Source organism: Clarias gariepinus, chromosome 1 (genome assembly GCF_024256425.1).
Source record: "Clarias gariepinus isolate MV-2021 ecotype Netherlands chromosome 1, CGAR_prim_01v2, whole genome shotgun sequence".
In the NCBI taxonomy this organism is placed as follows: Eukaryota; Metazoa; Chordata; class Actinopteri; order Siluriformes; family Clariidae; genus Clarias; species Clarias gariepinus.
The window spans coordinates 32660560-32680058 of record NC_071100.1 but is presented as its reverse complement, the minus strand read 5'-3'; the positions used below and the strand labels follow the sequence as shown (position 1 = coordinate 32680058).

At 34.7% G+C, this 19499-nt stretch overlaps 2 protein-coding genes and 1 long non-coding RNA gene across 3 annotated transcripts; 1 reads left to right on the top strand and 2 right to left on the bottom strand.

Annotated features, from left to right (window-relative positions):
- Positions 1-1780: 1780 nt before the first annotated feature.
- On the bottom strand, positions 1781-5620 carry LOC128528743 (E3 ubiquitin-protein ligase TRIM69-like). The gene is made up of 8 exons (XM_053501826.1): positions 5505-5620; positions 4760-4843; positions 4390-4644; positions 4119-4247; positions 2630-2681; positions 2528-2554; positions 2404-2430; positions 1781-2315 (listed from the first exon to the last, which is right to left on the bottom strand). The coding sequence occupies exons 1-8, from the start codon at positions 5616-5618 to the stop codon at positions 1807-1809; spliced, it is 1197 nt and encodes a 398-aa protein (XP_053357801.1). The 5' UTR covers positions 5619-5620; the 3' UTR covers positions 1781-1806.
- A 3731-nt stretch (positions 5621-9351) lies between these two features.
- On the bottom strand, positions 9352-10557 carry LOC128531776 (uncharacterized). The gene is made up of 3 exons (XR_008361218.1): positions 10477-10557; positions 10062-10116; positions 9352-9400 (listed from the first exon to the last, which is right to left on the bottom strand). It is a non-coding gene; the product is annotated as an uncharacterized LOC128531776 (long non-coding RNA).
- A 4048-nt stretch (positions 10558-14605) lies between these two features.
- Positions 14606-18324, top strand: mblac1 (metallo-beta-lactamase domain containing 1). The gene is made up of 2 exons (XM_053510664.1): positions 14606-15135; positions 17722-18324. Exons 1-2 carry the CDS (start codon positions 14722-14724, stop codon positions 17968-17970), a joined length of 663 nt encoding a protein of 220 aa, XP_053366639.1. The 5' UTR covers positions 14606-14721; the 3' UTR covers positions 17971-18324.
- Positions 18325-19499: the final 1175 nt, after the last annotated feature.

Sequence of the window (19499 nt, the reverse complement as noted above, 5' to 3'; positions counted from 1 at the left end):
AGAGCTTTTCCTTATAAAACACCAAAGTTATTGAAATAACCTTCCAGTTAATGTTCAGGACTCAGACACAGTCTCAATGTTTAAGTCTAGGCCGAAAACCTATTTATTTAGCCGAGTATTTAGTGAATAGATTTGTGTTAGTTAAAGGTGCAGATCTGGGGGACTCTCATTGATCACTCCGGTTTGTTGACGACGGAGTGACTGCTTGCTTTACTTGTTTGTCGTTCTTTGTCAAGCTGCACATAGTGTACCTAAGCTAGCAGGGTCTGTTTTTAATGCATGTGGTGACTGGGGACAGTTCCACTTAACCATGAACATGGTCTTAGACTTGGCTAATCCAGATAGCTGTTCTGTGATGCTTGTGGCTGCAGTCATTCCTTAGTTCAGACCTGAAATTCCCACAAACAGTTTTGTATCTGTATCCGTCAATAACAGATAGCAGGGATTAATCTGCAGTCATACTTCACACCAGTCCTCTTATACTTTCAGCTCCCTTAACACACAGTATGACTGCGGACCTGCTATCCGTTATTGATAGGTTCCCTGTTCAGTCTGGTTCTCAAGGTTTCTTACCATTGTCATCTCAGGGAGTTTTCCTTGCCACCATCGCTCCCGGCTTGTTCATCAGGGACAATCTGATCATTTTGATTTATACATATTTTCTCACACATTTCATACTTATTTCCCTAATTATCTTTTGATTTTGTAAAGGTTCTTTGTGACAATGACCACTGTTTAAAAGCATTATATAAATAAAACTGAATTGAATTGAATTGACTGTTTTAAGATCAATTGCACATTAACTTATAAATAAGTGGTAAATATTGAAAGCGAATGCATGGAACACATAAGAGCTCTTTTTAGCATTTTTTTCATGATATTATATAAAAGAAGAAATCACAGATTCCTTATCTGAAATCACAGAATCCTTACTTCTCCAACCTGTTTGGCTTATTTAACTGCTGTCAGCTTGACAGCTGTAATATAGAATGTAGATGCACAACTTACTGTATTTACTTGTTTATTTATTTATTTTACACATCTGCCTTTAGTTATTAGACATTATCTCAGATCAAGTTCTACATTTAATTTTTTGTCAAACAATATAGATGTTATGCACATGTACACTGTCTGTTTACCGTAGTTGTAAGAGGATTATTAGCTGTGTATGTAATCTTGTTTGGGCCAAAAAAATATAAAAGACTCAAAAAGCACAAAAATGCCTTTGTCAGATTTATTTGCGAAACTCTTCCTACTAAAGGTTTAAAGGAAATGATAGCTGTAAAAGTATTTACTTTCTGACAGCATGTTTGATCAGCTAGTAAATATGTAAATGTATCATATTGAGTTACCTTATGTAAAAAATATATAAAATCAGTATGTTATATTATACAGAATGTCACTCTGAACACTCTTACACAGTAAGGGGGAGGGGGATTTTTCCATAACTGCCTGTAGTGTGAGATTGGGTGTGTGGTTGTCTTCAGGTGAATTTCCTGGGATGTGACCCACCCAGGCTAAAATGTACGAAAAATTATGTAAACAAATAAGTGATTAATCTACTTAATTAGCATAATGGACAAAAATTGGTGATTAATATTAATGCATAACATAATTACTTGAAATACCATAATAATATAAATTACATATTTACTTCAAAAACTTTATATTCTTCTTCTTATTATTATTATTGAATCATATTTGTTACTTTTTTTTTAATAATACAAATTTTGAAACAGAGGAAAAGTGGTATATGCAGATCTCTTTAAACATCACTTCTTGCTTTTCATTAAATCCAAACTTTCATTATGTACAGATTTTTAGCACAGTGTTGTCATCCAGGCAAGCAAAAATAGGAAAAAGCACTTTTGTGAAGGTTTGTGTAAAGGTATAGATATGAAACTTGCTCTTAGCATTATAGAAGGACACTTGTCCCTCCTTGTAGTCCACATAAATTCCAACCACCTCAAGTGGTACAGATTTTGGTAGCTCAGTAGGGGGATCAGTGCACGCTTTTAGAGACTTAGGCCTGTTACAAATAGTCCAGTACCCTGTTTCTGGTTTGATGTGGAAGCGACCTTTTCTTTGAGCAGATGCATCTGCTACCCCTAACCTCCATCTTCCTTTTGCTGGTACCTTCACCTCCCAGTAGTGTCTTCCAGTAGAGATTTCATTGACCCCAAGGATGAATGGCAGTTTGTCAAACTGTTGAGGCCTGTCCCACATCAGTCCTTGATGGTGTTCACACACTGTCAGTTTGTCTTCTGACACGTGCAGGCCTGGGTAGCATGAACTGGAATCTAGCCGCACATCAACTGGCAAGTAACAACAGAGTTCATAAAAATATTTCTAAATGATTAATATATTTGTAAATTAATATTTGTTAGATTGTTAATTTCTTACCTGAGGAACTCTGAATCCACTGCCAAACTTTAATAAAAAAAAATTATTATTGTTTAAACATTCCATGATCTTTTGTCTGCATCATTTTTTTTATTTTTTATAATATGTTATTTTTCTTTCCTACCTGAATTAGGAATATACTTTTGGCTTCCTAAAAACACATGTAGAAAATGTCAAAAGAGTGTCTGTTAGACTGTCCACTATTCTAAAGAGTTGGAGCTCTTACTTGTCTTCCATGTTTTCTGCATAGCTGGCAACCATATTTCTGAAACATCGTCCTAAAAAAAAAGTTTTTCCTTTTAGGTTAATCTTCTGCAGTCATGTTCACTTTCAATGATTTATTTTAAAATATGAAATAAGACACGATGGAAAGGCAATGAGAAAATTATTCATAAGGGGATGGTGTGAAATAAAGTTGCCACCACAAAGTTTAATTTTTTCCATTAAAGGCAGGTCCTGAAATAATTTTAGATCGTCTTATAGCACATCAATTTATCAACGTTTACACTCTTTATGGGAAGAATTGCCAGCAATAATAAGAACATTTATCATTTAACCTTTTAAAGTTCCTAGCATATTACTCAATCACTTATGCAATAGTAGTTACAGTATAAGCAATTGTTCCCTCATCAGCTACTTTTGCAGATTTTCATGTTACTGTGACACTGGAAATTACCATTGACCATACCCTGTGATAAAACTTGACTAAAAGCCTTTTGAGTGGGTCTGTGTAGATTTTCTGTGTTAAAACTGTTTTATATTTTATTGTACAGCAGTTGCTCTACAATCGTTACTTACACTAACTGTTGGTGGGTAGCTTGTGTGAAAGTAGGCCGGTATGGTCAACAGTATTAGGGAGAGAGTAAACTGCCTGGCAAAAACCCACATTCAAATCCAGTAATAGAATCACTTTCAGCAAGAAAACACACATGACAAATGTTATACCATCTAAAATAACAATTTGTCTACTTAATAACTTCTAGTCCCAAAAAGATTTTAAAACTGATGTCACCCCTGTTTATTACACTAACTTATCTATCCAATGATGTAAACTTTAAAGCACTTTTGTAAGTTACTTTGGATAAGATCATCTACCAAATGCCTAAATGTAAATATAACTGATGGTCGCCAGCTCCAACAGTCGTAGTTATTTAGTTCCACCAGATGCAGATGGATATATGTTGGGGGAGATAAATAACTGGTTAAATAAGCAAACAAATCATAATCTCTTAATAATAAATGGTGTTTGGGGAACTGTTGTATAAAAGCAATATCACATGAGATGGAGTGCTGTTATGTTGGATGTCACCAAGGCTTTGATGCTGGTGGTACAACTGTAACACAGCTCTGCTGATATCCAGCACAACAGCACAACCATAAGCATGTTTATTATGGTATGGCTTTTAAACATACCTATGAGTTACTATAAAAAAATCTAACATTTTAGAAAGCATGGCTTAATGATAATATTATTATTAATATACAACTGTGATTACTGTCAGAGTTGCATTTAATTTAATTTAATACAACTGTATCACAGCAGTGCTGATATCCAGAACAACAGCACGTTCTTAAGCATGTTTATTAGATTTACATGGAGTGGCTTTTACACATTCCTGTGTGAAATTGTGCCTTAATAATAACAACAATATTATCATTATACAACTGTGATTACTGTCAGAGTTGCATTTAATTTATATGCCATATCATCTCACCTCAGGGTCATGTGAGAAAAGAGACCATGCCACAAACTCCAGGAAGGGAAGAACTTCATCTAGACTTTTATGCCTTTTGCTGTGGTTAGTAAGAATCTGCTTTAAATCTTCGTCTGTCAAACTCAGGTCCTGTACGTGCAGCCACACACAAAATAATAATAATAATAATAATAATAATAATAATAATAATAATAATAATAATAATAATAATAATAATTTACTTTGGTTTACATTCAGACATAATTTTTTTAAGGTAGTTTTTATTTCGAACCTTTGTGACAGTCTGTAACTCTTGTGCCCATTTCATGATCCTTTCGCTGTCTTTGGAGATATCACACAGATCTTCATTCTTCCTTTTTGTAACCTCTGCTTTCATGGACATTTCCTTTGTCATTCTTCTTGACATGTTGAGCCTGTCCATTTTTTTGGCCCATGACAGAATGAGACTCTTACTGCTCTCTACATCGACTGGCACAGAGTCTTCACCTGAATCTTTCGTGTAACTTTTCAGTGAACTTTTATTTGACTGCAGATCAAAATGTGCACATATGTATGTTATTAGTTTTAAACACTTAAGCTTTTCACAATGATAATGCATTATAATATCTATAAACTCTAATAATTAACACATTGTCCTGTACCTTGCTGATTTCCTCTAGCTCCTTCGCCATGTCTGTAAGCAACTGAAAACATTCCTTCAGGCTTTGTATTTGCATGAGGTCAGGCTACGGTAGATATAGGTTGCAATTAAAACAGGATTGTTACAGTAGTGTTCTGTATAACAACAGCATAGAACACAAAGTTATAGTGCAAACAGGATGTTTGGGGCACTATGGGGATTAAATAGAGAAAATAAAAAAATCAGATCTTTTTTTTTATTATACTCTATACCAGGAACAGCTTTAACCAATTTGATTAAAAAAATGAGTTACATGGGTTTTCCCCTTTTGAGAAACCCTTAAGATTTCTGAGTAGAGCTGTGCAACATAATTTTACTTTTTATTACCGGCTATAGCACGATTCTTAACAGAACAAACAGTCTCCAAAGATGAATTAATGCATAAATACTTAGTTTCAATTAAAATTGCTTTGGAAACCTGACCATCTATATATATAAACTCTTAAGGAAATATTTTGCATTAACTTTTTAAAACACTTTGGTGAATAAATAAACCAGTGTGTTTTCTTATCATGGAATGATTATGGAAATAGTGGCACACCCTGGTTCATAGTGAAACAGTCCAGTCAGAGTTTAAGCCATTAACCAATGCCTTGGTAAATAAACAATGCCAGTGCATGCCACTGCAGTTAAGTAAGATTTAATAAAGAAACGTTTTAGGTATGTTCATAAGCACAAATAATAACAGATTTAGAAACTAAAATTACCTTATTATTACTGAGAGTAGGCTTACTCCATGGCGCAGAATGTACAGCTGTTGCCTTCTCTAGGAATTCTTGTGTACATTTTGGTGGGAGGCTTTTCCATGAGATAGGAAACATTTCCTTAGGTAAAAAAGGATGCTTTAACTTAATTTACTTTTTTAACATTTTTCTTATCATAATTAAAATAAACTAGACATAGGGTTTTAAGTCTGGCCGTGACATAAAAGACAATAAATGTTACTAATTTAAGTGGATTTTTTTGCTTTAACATATTCTTAACAATTCCTACCTTAGGGACTGTTGATGACTTTTCACTTGTGGAGTCTGTCCTTTTTTTCTATATATAAAACAAGAAATATTCTTAGCAAGATTGATTGTATACCAGACAAAAATAATCAAGAAAGTCATGTTATATGAGTAGAACTTAACATACCATTGTTTCCTCTGTTGACGATGAAATTAAAGTGTTCCTTGAAGCTATGTTCCAGTAAAAGGAAATTAAAAGGTTTATGATCAGTACAAAGGTCTCAAAAAATATGACTTCAGTGCAACAACTATGTAATTGTGGTTGTGTTTGTTTAGATTTTATCTATGGTAGGTTTAAAAAAAAAAAATCACATCATTTCACAAATATCACTATTGAATATCTTATTTTTAGGTCTATTGATCCTTCTATTCCTTACTAGCTCTTAATCATTTTATTCACTTAATGAGCTAACTATAAAGAATTCTGAGGTACATAGATAGATCTTATGAAAAGATTTATGACAAGGAAATGCCCAACGTGTTATATGCCATATACTGTACTGTAAAATTTGTTTTGCCCTTAAGCTAAATTATATATAGGGCCAAGGTAGAGTTATTGAAGTTTTGTAACAACTTAGTTTTACAGAAAAATAAAAAACAAAAAAGCATAGTCCAGCAGACTCTTTATCTCATCATTTAGTTCATGTACCCTCAGTCAGTTTGTACAGTATGTACGCTGATCAGCCATAACATTATGGCCACTTATACAATTTTAAGTAGGTCCTCCATTTTGCCACCAAAAATATTGATGTACTGTGTGTTCTTACACCTTTCTATTGGAAGCAGCATTTTTATCAGTTTAAACTACACTAGCTCTTCTATTGGATCAGACTACATGGGCCACTCTTTGCTCCCTGTGTGCATCAATTAGTCTTGGCAGCTCATGAGTCTGTCACCAGTTCACTTGTTTTTCTTATTTGGACCACTTTTGGTATGACCTGACCAATGCAGACCAGAAACAACCCACAAGAGCTGAAGTTTTGGAGTTCCTCTGACCCGGCAGTCTAGCTATCACGATTTGGCCCTTCTCACAGTAGCTACAGATACAATATCTTGTTACAAAGTCAACTAGAAGTGGGTGGGATATATTAATCTGTAAGTGAACTTTTTTTCTTAAAGTCGATGTGTTGAAAGCAGAAAAAATGATGAGGGATTTGAGTGACTGACTGTGGGTATTTGACATGCTGGAACATGTTTAAGCTCCTTGGTTCCAGGTGAAATCTTAAAGGTTCTGTATACAAAGACATTCTGGATAAGCATTTCCCAAAGTTTGGGCCTCAGACCCTTAGTTGCTCATCAAGATACTACAGACAGGCCAGTAAGAAAGCATTAACGTTGTTTGTTTTGTAAGGCTGAAATTAGAATGTTAGAATAATTATGATTATGTTTTTAAATGTAACTGTTTAATTAGAACTAACATAACTAGGCCATGAGATTTAAATTGCATATTATTCTTTGTTTATTTTAGTTTTATGTGTTTATAAAAGTTTGGATTAAATCAAGTGTTCAATCAGTTTAATTTAATCACAACTGTTTATGTGAGTGTGTTGTTTAGATTTCCACGACCATACAGCAGGAGTCCTGCTGGTGATATGCTACTACCTTGTGGCCCTGCATTAGGATCTCATTCCAATCCTTTAATAAATCTAGGTCATAGATTATTTTTAAGTAGGGATTTTGTCAGTTTGTCTTTGTATTAAATAAATGGCTGATGTAGAGAATGTTTGACAGTGTCTTGGCCTAACTGCAACACCCAATGCTTATCTAGGCTGCAGCGTGACTCAGGGGTAAAGCTTGAGGGTCCTGTGGTTTGGGATATTTATTGACTTATTTAAAAAAAGAAAGAACATGTACCACATTCTTCATTCCATCTCCATAATAAAAATTCCAGTATAATATAGCTACCCTCACTCACTTTATTAGCCTGATTGCACAAGCTGTGGCATAGATACAGTATGTGAAAATGTTCTTATTAGATAATGTGTGTGTGGGCATGTAACATTACAATGCTTTTAAACTACACAGTATTGTTTTAAGAAAACAACAGTAAAGCAACCAGAAAATCTGATCCATATGATTAAGTTACAGGAAGGCTGGCAAAGAAGTTGGCAAAGAAAAAATTGGTCTACCAGTTTGACCAGATACCTTGTGTTTTGGTAATGTTTAGCTCATCTGACTGGGCTAGATTTATGAGCTCACTAACTACAAATTGAAACAGAATCCTTACTTCTCCAACCTGTTTGGCTTATATAACTCTTGTAACTGCTGTCAGTTTAACAACTGTAATATAGACTGTAGATGCACAACTAACTGTATTTACTTGTTTATTTATATATCTTACACATCTGCCTTTAGATATTAGACATTATCTTAAATCTTAGAAGTTATGTCATATTTAACAATATAGATGTCACGCACATGTACACACTGTCTGGTCAATGTAGTTTTAAGAGGATTATTAGCTGTGTATGTAATCTTTTTTGGCCCCAAAATATAAAAGACTCAAAAAACAAAAAAATGCCAAACTCTTCCTACTAAAGGTTTAAAGGAAATGAATATAAGGAAAAGAGAAAAGAAAGCAAATACTGTAATACCTGCAAAAGGATTTACTTTCTGACATCTATAGGCTTTAAATTACGCATATTTGATCAGCTAGTAAATATGTAAATGTATTATATCGAGTTTTCTTATGTAAAAAATACATAAAATCAGTACGCTATACTAGACAGTATGTCACTTTGAATTAAAATGAGATTTTCCTAAACAGTCTGAAGGGGAAGACTGGTGTTTCCAGATTGTCTGTGTGAGATTGGGTGTGTGATTGTCTATGTGTGTTGTCTGTGTGGTATAGATATAAAATTTGCTCTTCGTAGTCCACATAAATTCCAAACACCTCAAGTGGTACAGATTTTGGTAGCTCAGTAGGGGGATTAGTGCATGCCTTTAGAGACTTAGGCCTGTTACAAATAGTCCAGTACCCTGTTTCTGGTTTGATGTGGAAGCGACCTTTTCTTTGAGCAGATGCATCTGCTCTCCTAACCTCCATCTTCCTTCTGCTGGTACCTTCACCTCCCAGTAGTGTCTTCCAGTGAAGATTTCATTGACCCCAAGGATGAATGGCAGTTTGTGGAGGCCTGTCTCACACACCAATCCTTGATGGTGTTCACACACTGTCAGTTTGTCTTCTGACACGTGCAGGCCTGAGTAGCATGAACTGGGATCTAGCCGCACATCAACTGGCAAGTAACAACAGATGTCATAAATATATTTCCAAATAATTAATATGGTAAATTAATATTTGTTTGATTGTTAAATTTTTACCTGAGGAACTCTGAATCCACTGCCAATTTTTAATAAAAAATATGATTATTGTTTAAACATGGCATGATCTTTTTTTATAATATGATATTGTTCCTTCCTACCTGAATTGAGAATATACTTTTGGCTTCCTAAAAAACACATTTGTAGAAAATATCAATAGAGTGTCTGTTAGACTAACTGTCACCATTTTATGTCACCATGAAAGAGTTGGAGCTCTTACTTGCCTTCCATGTTCTCTGCTTAGCTGGCAACCTTATTTTTGAAACATCGTCCTGAAAAAAAAGTTTTTTTATGTTAGGTTAATCTTTCATAATGATGGTTATTTTCATTGATCTCTTTTAAAGTATGAAATAAGACATGATGAGAATGCAATAAGAAAATAATTCATAAGGGGATGGTGTTATATAAAGTTGCCACCACAAAGTTAATTCATTCCATTAAATGCAGGTCCTGAAGTATTTTTAGATCCTCTTATAGCACATCAATTTATCATTGATTACACTCAAATTCAAATTCAAATTTTATTTGTCACATACACAGTCATACACAGTACGAAATGTAGTGAAATGCTTACACGACCGCCAGTGACCTTAAAAAGAGAATTAAAACTTATAAGTAATAAATATCAATAGAAGAAATATGATAGAAAATTTAAATAAAAATTTAACTAGAAAAAATAGAACCTGAAAATAGAAATATACTGTACACATAGAACTATAATGGTGTGCAAGTATGCATAGAAAAAGTGACTTTGTGCAATGGTTATTAAAGTGACTTTGTGCAATGGTCCAGAATGTAAACGTGAACATGTAGTGTAGATGTGATGTGCGTGGAGTTGTCCATAGTGTCCATGGATGTATAAAGATTGATTGATTGATTGTGAGAATTGTGAAAATATTGTGTTAGTTTTGCCTAGTGGTGTGGTTGAGAGACCTTATCGCCTGCGGGAAGAAGCTCCTCCTCAGTCTCTCTTTATGGGAAGGATTGCCTGCAATAATAATAACATTTATCATTTAAGTTTTTATACTTCCTATAGCATATCACTCAATCACTTATGCAATAGTAGTTATAAGCAATTGTTCCCTCATCAGCAGCTATTGCAGATTTTTAGATGCAGATTGTTATTTAAGATATCAGCAATGCTTTAATGCCGGTGGTACAACTGTATCACAGCAGTGCTGATATCCAGAACAACAGCACGATCTTAAGCATGTTTATTAGATTTACATGGAGTGGCTTTTACACATTCCTGTGTGAAATTGTGCCTTAATAATAACAACAATATTATCATTATACAACTGTGATTACTGTCAGAATTGCATTTAATTTATATGACATATCATCTCACCTCAGAGTCATGTGAGAGAAGAGATCATGCCACAAACTCCAGGAAGGGAAGAACTTCATCTAGTCTTTTATGCCTTTTGCTGTGGTTAGTAAGAATCTGTCAGACTTAAGTATTGTGCATGCAGCCCCCCCCCACACACACACACAATAATATTTGTGTGTTTAATAATGTTATTATTATAGTTAATACTATAATTATTATCATTTACTTCGGTTTACATTCAGACATTATTTTTTCCAGGTAGTGTTCATTTTTAACCTCTGTTACAGTCTGTAACTCTTGTGTCTTGTGCCCACTTCCTGATCCTCTCTCTGTCTTTGGAGCATCTCCAAAATATCCTTCACTCTTTATTTCTGTAACCTCTGCTTTTATAAAATGCTCCTTTTGTCACTCTTCTAGACATATTGAGCCTGTCCAGTTCTTCGGCCCGTGACAGAATGAGACTCTTACCACTCTCCAAATCGACTGGCACAGAGTCTTCACCTGAATCTTTCTTGTCCCTTTCCAGTGAGCTTTTATTTCTGCCCTGCAGGTCAATATGTATATTTGTTGTAATTCCCTATTTATGGTATTTTAATCATAGTTAGTTTTCTACAGAAAACTGCATTAAATTATACATCCTAATAAATGCTCTGTACCTTGTTAATATCCTTTAGCTCCTTGGCCATGTCTGTAAGCAGTTGAAAACATTCTCCTAGGCTTTGAATTTGTGTCAGGTCAGGCTACAGTAGATGTAATGAGCAAAGAAAAATTGTTTGTCATTTAATTTTAACTGTCTAATTTGTGTAACTAGTTTTAAAGAAGTATATTTCAGTATGTATCTATGGTTGCTCTGATTTAAGCCGGCTGTGTAAGATTTAAGTTACTGAAATATAGTAATATTCGGTCTTAGGTATGTGTAATCTGAAACAGTTAATGTGTCAGCAACTTGTGTGTTTGCACAAGGTCAGTTTGCCCTAGGGAAAAATGTCATGATGGCTTTAGCTGAAGAAACTCAGAAGACTTTTGTTACCGAACCATGAAGAAGATAAACTTTTTTTGATAATTTATTTGATAACATTTACCATATTCTGCATGTGTGTATGTGTCTGGAGAGGTATGTGATGCTCTCAGAGTAAAGTCAGGGTTTCGGTTCTAAAGATCATAAAGTTTATATTTTATATAAAGTTTATATTTTGTAATAAGAATTTCCAGTCATCTACATGTTATTTTTGAACAGGAACATCCATGACAAAGGTTCCTTTTAAAGCAATTTGTTGACATAACAGAGAAAGCAGAGAAGAGACTTTTTTTGGCTATAGTGCTTAAACAGCTGATTTTAGATAGAATTTGATCAAACAAGACATGCTTTTACTAAGCATACATTCTTAGTCTCTGATTCCTGAAGGTTCTATGGTTTGTCTATTTGGAGAAACACTTAGGAGTTTTGTGTATAGCTAAGTAACACATTTTCTTTATAACAAGATCCAGATCAGAATAAATCAGTTCATGAGAATTTTACATATATTTTACATATAACACTTTTATGAAGGTTTAAGTAAATAAATAACCCAGTACTTTTCCTTATTATGTAAATGATTACTAAAATTGTGACTCACCTTAGTTCACAGATGGTCACTCCAGTCATATTTTAAGCTATTAACCAATGTCATGATAAATAAGCATAGCAAATCCATTGCACTGAAAATTAAACTCAAGAAAGACCAAGTGATGTTTATAGAGAGCTAAAACAAGTTTAAAAACTAATATCACCTTTTTATTACTGAGGTTGTGCTTATTCCAGGGTGCAGAATTTATAATCCTTGCATTTTTTGAACATTCCTGTGTATGCATTGATGGTAAGCTATGACGTTCAAAGAGAAACATTCTCTAAGGGAAAACATATATAGTTTTAATTGTGGTTTTAATTCCCGTGTATATTAACTTCTGAATAAATAATGAGTAAATTAAATTATAGTTGAATACAAAAATGGAAATGACTTCAAATCAATTGAAATTGCATTAGTCTGATTTTGACATTTAAAAAGTAGAAATAGATTTTCTGACATAAGCTGTACCTGACTAGCTGGTGATGTGTTTTCATACGTAGAATCTTTCCTTTACTCTACATCGGAAAAAAGGGGAAAATATTTTTCAGCAAAATAAAACAACCAAAATAAAGAACCAATTTAATCAATATTTTGTTAGATTCAAATAAAAATATATTTTGTTCTTCTGTCGATCATAAACAAGTAAGTGTTCCCTGTGGCAGCACAATTGGTAATATAAGGGGAAAAAAGGAAATTTCAATTTTTATGGCACATTATTAAAAAGATTACAAAATTATAGCAGCTACAGGTGTCTATTTGGTTTTGTGTTGTTTAAAGTTTGTCCAGGAGAGTAATATTGACTAAAGTATAACGTAATTGATATACAGTATGAGAACTAACACCTAAACAAGTCATGGCAAGTCATAATGGTATCATCAAGCACTTCATATGGCAGCACTTTTGTAAAGCATTAATTCAAATATACTGTTAGGTAATAAGGTAAAAAGTAATTAGGTAAACAAGTAAAAAAAACAGGCTATAAGGTAAACAGGGGTAGCTCAGTGGTTAAGGCATTGGACTATGGTTCGAAAGATCCCAGGTTCAAACTCCACAACCACCAAGTTGCTACTGTTGGGCCCTTGAGCACGGCCCTTAACCCTCAACTGCTCAGATGTGTAATGAACTAAAAATTGTAAGTCGCTCTGGATAAGAGTGTCTGCTATATGCCTAAATGTAAACAAGTAAAAAAAGTTGTCTTTGTTTAAACTTTTTGCCTGTTTTTGACATGTACAAGCAATTCTTAACTTTGGTGAGCTTAGTAAAAAAAATTTTCATACCAAACATTGACCACTCATTCACTCACTCAATCATCATCTATACAGTTTTATCCTGTGTACACACTCTCACTCACACAAGCGTGCACACACACACCAGCTTTCTGACAGATCCAGAAAACGAGAGGGGGAGAAAAGGGGCTTCTGTGTAGGGTGACACACACAAATACACTCGCAGACCAAGGTACTCGCAATCCAAGCTTCCACTGTACGTAAATGTAGTATTGTCAGCCAGGAGTTTAACTATTATTTTGACACAGAATGGCAAAAATATAAAATGTTACTTTAATTTTAAGTTTACCAATGGCAAAGATTTTAAATCAACAGTCAGGTATACTGTATAGGTATATACTGTTCAACAAACATTTTAGTAATATTTATTGCTTGTATGTTTTAAAGATTAGTCTTGGATGATGTTAAATATACGTTAAATAACTTTAAGTTTTTTAAATAACTTTTTTTTTTAAGATTTTGCTATTGCTGAAGATTTGTTTATGCAAATGTATGTGAAGTGCAGGGCATTAATGTAATCGCTATTCATTTCTTAATGGCATAAGCTGTGTTTCTAACTCAGTACCATGGTAAAGTAGTGGTTATCACTGTGGTCCTGCACCTCTGGGGTCAAAGGTTCGATTTCAAACTTGTGGGTGTCTAAGTATGTATGTATGTGTGTGTGGGTTTGTGTGGTGTTTGCATGTTTGTCCCATGCTTGGTGGGTTTTGTCAGGGTACTCTCCCCAGACCAACCACAAAACATGCAGATTAGGCTAAATGGTGTTCTCACAATTAGTGTGTGTCAGTCCTGCAATGTATTGGCACCCTGTCCAGGGGGTATCCTGCCTCATGCCGAGAGTCTCCTGGGATAGGAGGGAATTCTGGGAAATGTTCATGCTTTTTTTTTGTTGAGATTTACTTTTCATATTATAAATGTTAAGTTTAAAAAAGTAACTAATAAATATATTTAAAACATATATAGAATCTAAGGTTAATAAATAAATAAAACACTTAACTAAATAAATCTTTGCCTCGACTTTTAGTCATTAGATGAACGTGAATTAATTGTAATTCTTAGAGGTTAAATATAAGAAGAATACATCTTTGAGCTAGCATGCGACTAACAAACCCATTTCTCTCAGACTAGACCTCACACAACTGAAGGTACAGTCTCTCTCTAACCTGACTAACAGAACTCCAGCTCTCCACTTAAGGACCGAGCCAGAAGATGGCGCTATATGTTTATAGCGCAAGAACGCAAACGCTATTTTGTCCCAAGCACGTGTCCGTAGTAGTAATAACATAAAAGGCTTTACTTACTTAGAACTTATTATCCATTAAGGAATTGAAAAAAAAACAGAAAAAAAACAATTAGTAGTAAAACTTGACATGGCGGCGGTTGGGGCGTGTAGGGTTAGGAAGAGCGAGTGTGCGGAGGTGAGAGAGGTTATTTTGGGTGAACCTTACTGTGTGTCCGTACTGAAACATGGCTACTGCCTGAGTCAGGATGATGGCTCTTTTCGGGCGGACGGCAGCATTACTTTACTGACCGGACCCACGACTATATTAGTGGATACGGGAGGGCCGTGGGACCGAGACTTCCTGCTTTCTAAACTGAAGGAAAAAGGATTGTCGCCTGATGATGTGAGTTTGGTGGTCGGTACGCACGGGCACTCGGACCACGTGGGCAACTTAAACCTGTTTCCCAGAGCAACAGTAGTCGTGGGATGCGACGTGAGTCAGGAGGACAGATACCTGCCGAATAAACTGGCAGAGGGCTCACCTTATCCCATTGACCCATATGTAAGATCTTTCCCTCTCTCTCACTCACACACACACACACACACACCTAATGTACACTACCAGTCAAAAGTTTGGACACACCTTCTCACACCATGGTCTTCCCTGATTTGAATGTCTTTCTAAAATGTGCAATAACCTCTTGAACAGCTGCTATTGAGATGTGTCTGCTACCTATACTCTGTAAAATATCTCAGATTTAATCTGAGGTGCTGTAAACTCAGATTAAAATGTCTATTTTAATAAATCAAATGTTTTTTGAGGGTGGTACTGAATGAAAATCTATACTTTTTTATTTTATTTTATTTGAGCCAAGGTCCAAATTTCATATTTATGTTAGGATTCAGATTTCTATGTGTACTCATTGTACATTTAAAAAAAAAAAAAAAGGCAATTTAAAATTTCCTTCGCATTGCAGTAATATTTATGGACAGTTTGAACTTTGATGATCTTGTATATTTCCTTGTATTTTTATGGAATACAAAAACATTCTTTATCCAATGCTCAGTGAGTCTTTACTTGCATGCTGCTGGGCTGTAAATGAACGTAAAAAGACACTGATTGTTTCTGTCACACTGGGCTCACAGTTCAGGTATTTCTCACGCCCTTACCTCGGATGCTACGGTGCTACATGTTTGCTTAAATGACCTGTGTTTTGACTCATAGCAACGCCTTCACATTAATGCTTTTTATTCTCACCATGTTTTAGAAGATGGTTTAAAAAGTTCTCGTGATGTATTTATTTGTCTTTTCATCTTTGAAGGTTTAGTTTTTATAGTCTACTTTCCAATTCTTGGAGACTGTCCATATATAGTAAACTATCACATTGATTGGCTCTGTTGAGTGACGTGTATAACCACTTCCACCCAGAGGGGGGAAAAAGCACTAGATTTCTGGTATATTAATTATTCTCATTTATCAGAAAAGCATCAGAGTCCGGATAGAAGTGTCACTTGGCTCCGGATATGGGCTGCGGCCCGCCGTTTAGTGATATCTGATCTAAATTAATAAACTTAAGCCATATGGCATTAGGTAATTATTTCATAGTTTTGAAAAACAAATCTAGTATTGTTCTAGAATGTAGAAAATAAATCCAAACTTGTGTCCAAACTTATGACTGATAATGTATGTTAAATATAGTAGTATAGTGTGATAGTAGTATTAGTAGTAATAAGTAATAATAATTATTATTTTAAAATGTCTATTTTAATAAATACATATTTCTACTATTTATAGAACAATATTTTTTTAATAGCAAAATCTGATCATTTTTGGTCATATTTAAAAATACATTCTGCTTTATGTCTTAAAAATATAATGTGTAATCGTTCATCAAAGGATAAATGTTTATATAATTTTTACTATTTGTACTTGTACAATTTTTGTATTTGTACATTTTGACAAATTACCTACTGTAAACTTTAAAATGTGGTAAAAAGACCAATGACAAAGACTTTTTTTGGAACATTCTAATTTTTCATGATCTTTTTATGACTATGAACATTTCTTACTCATTAAAGAATTTGAAGAAGTGACATGACCGACACAGAGTTAAAAAGAAAGAGGCATAAACGAACAGAAACAGATTTTGAAGAGACATAAAGTGGCACCAAGCGCTTTTAAATCTAAGTAGTGTTGACATATCACAGTAAATTTGCAACATTGCCATCCCATGATTTTTACATGCCATGCATAAGGTTGCATAAATGAAGTTTTTTGCAGTACTTCTACTTTTATGCAACGCTAGCAGATCTATCCCTTTGCAACATTAAATGGCACACGGTTAATAATTTCGACAGAAATTTATGAAAATACTGCAGTAGATTACAAATTAGCATGAAAATTACAAATGCATTACAAATATTGCAGTATGAAGAAATTAGTCGTCATGGTGAATTTTTATCTATATTATTATAAGTTTATTAATTATATTATTGAAAGTATATTGTTATTGAAAGTTGAAAGGTTGATGTAGAAATCTGTGAAGAAAACAGGCAGAATGGAGTTAAGAATCGGAAGTGTTGGCTGAACAGAAGCTGCACAATTTTTACTGCAGGATGTCCGCTGATGACTAATATTTATTTGGTAATGGTACTTAGCAACCGTGTTTGAGGCAAGGCTACTTGCTTAGTTTTCAACTCCTTGCTGACTCAAAATGATTTTCCATTCATGCTACAGGTTTAGTATTTAAACAGTACATGATTCAGAAATGCACTTTCACTTCATGTTTATTCAAATTAAAATGTTTTTGTCACATGCACAACCATACACAATATGACCTAAGTGTAAGGTAGTTAAATCCACCCTAAAATGAAATACAAATTTACAAATACAAATAAGAATAAAAGATGAAATGTATAAAATTAATCATAAATATGTGTATTTGAAAATATAAAGTAGAAATGTGTTAAGATGTGTAGTGATGGGTAGATGAACAATTTGAATTGCATAAGGATAGGTGGAAGCAGTTATGATTATTGGACATGAAGACAAAGTGCACACTCAGCCATGTTTAGTTAAGCCGTGATTGTTCATGTGGAAAAAAATTGTTTATCATGAAACTGAGGCAGAAATCTTTCCATCTATTAGGTTTCCATCATCCCTACGCCTGGCCATACTGGACGTGATGTCAGTGTTCTTGTTAAGGGAACAGTTTTGGGACAAGTTCTTGTGGCTGGGGACCTGTTTGAGTGTTGTACTGATGAAGACTCATGGAGGGAGCTCAGCGAGAACCCAGAGGTACAGGACATTTGTCGGCAGACAGCTTTAAGGACTGCTGATGTCATCATTCCTGGACATGGAGCACCGTTTAGGGTGTTCAGGGAATCAGAAGACTAAGGACTGGAAATTACCAAAGTATATTTGGGTCTGGGAAGCAGGAGTCTTTTAGACCTATATTTGGAAGTCAAAGGAATAAAAAAGCAGGTTTAATATTTACATGGTTGTACAATGACACTATTGTTTTAATTATTATTTATTTATTTAGTAATTATTTTTTTGCATTTTTCTATGTGCCCCTTGGTATCCGAAAACCATAAAAATGCCATTAAAACTTTTTTTTTTTTTTTTTATAACCAAGGGTCAGAGGATACACTGTATGCTACCTAATGAATATCAGTAGAGATCAGTAACACAGCTTTTATGGTTTATTTATTTAATTATTTTATGAATAAAATAAACAATCAGCAATGACTGATGACTGCGAATGTATAGGGGACAAAAAAACAAGAAACGTATTGAATTCATTCATTCAAGTTCAAGAAATTTTGGGGAAATCATAATTTTACCTGCTCACTAAACATCAAAGGACAGTTCTGAGAAGCTTAGGGGGGTTGCCAGGTTTAACCCCAAATTCTCATCCCAACTACAGGTCAGAAACCACGCACAATTTACAGTATGGACAATATAAAGGCCATACTGTGGTTTTCAAAAAACTGAGTTTTTGAGGTTCCCCTTGTTTTATTAGGGCAGCTCTGGACCCTCTTGGGATGTGCTGTGTTGTCTGGCACTAGGATATTTAGTGGTGGATTCTTTGGGTGCTGTGGGTTGTGGTGTAGGTCCTCCATGGATCTGACTTGTTTTTTAGGCACATTCTGCAGATACTGAATCAGATTGGGATCTGGAGAATTTGGAGGCCAGGTCAATGACCTTTGAATCATTGCCTGTTAAAGCAATACATGGGCCACAGGTATACATGGGCCTTGGGTGGTGATGATCTTGCCATTTATTTATTCTACATGATCATTCTTTATTGCTATGAACAGGAATGCTCTTTGAAAGTCATACAGTCATTATGCTGTTTAAATGACTACATTTTAACTTGCTTTAGAGCATAAATTTGATAGCATGTGAAGTTTCCAAAGTTGGTGATGACCTGCTGCTGTTGGTCCACATGAAGTCCAGAGTCAACAAAGCCATCTGCTATGATATTTTAGGGCACTTCATGCTTCTGTCTGCTGACAAGCTTGAATAAGATGTCAATTTCCTTGAACAGCAGAACTTACCACCTGCCCACAGTACAGATCAGCCAACTCACCTGACCAGAACCCCAGAGAGAATCTATGGAGTATTGTAGAGAGGAAGATGAACATTTACCCAACAGTACAGATGAGTTGAAGTCTCCTATCAAAGCAAGCTGGTCCTCAATAATGCCTCAGCAATGCCACTGGTCCAGTAATTTGTGCAAACTTAACCTACCTTTTAGAAGTTGAACATTTCCGTCTTGCATATCCTTTGTTCCTAATATTTAACTGTCCTGTTTTAGTGAGTCTGTTCCCACTGTGGTTTCAGACACCTGTTTCTTTGCTGTGAGAAGTTAACCCAGTGTGATCATCTGCAGCTGTAGCCCATCCTCCAGTTTCATGTTT

Bases quoted from the DNA above. Each gene is read 5' to 3' on its own strand.
- mblac1 (XM_053510664.1), top strand. From the start codon at position 14,722: ATGGCGGCGGTTGGGGCGTGTAGGGTTAGGAAGAGCGAGTGTGCGGAG. The intron at 15,136-17,721 runs GTAAGATCTTTC...TCCATCTATTAG, and splicing joins CTTATCCCATTGACCCATAT to GTTTCCATCATCCCTACGCC.
- LOC128528743 (XM_053501826.1), bottom strand. From the start codon at position 5,618: ATGTTTCCTATCTCATGGAAAAGCCTCCCACCAAAATGTACACAAGAA. The intron at 4,844-5,504 runs GTAATTTTAGTT...TATCTACCGTAG, and splicing joins CTACTCTCAGTAATAATAAG to CCTGACCTCATGCAAATACA. The intron at 2,682-4,118 runs GTGAGATGATAT...CTTTTTTTTTAG, and splicing joins TTTTCTCACATGACCCTGAG to GACGATGTTTCAGAAATATG.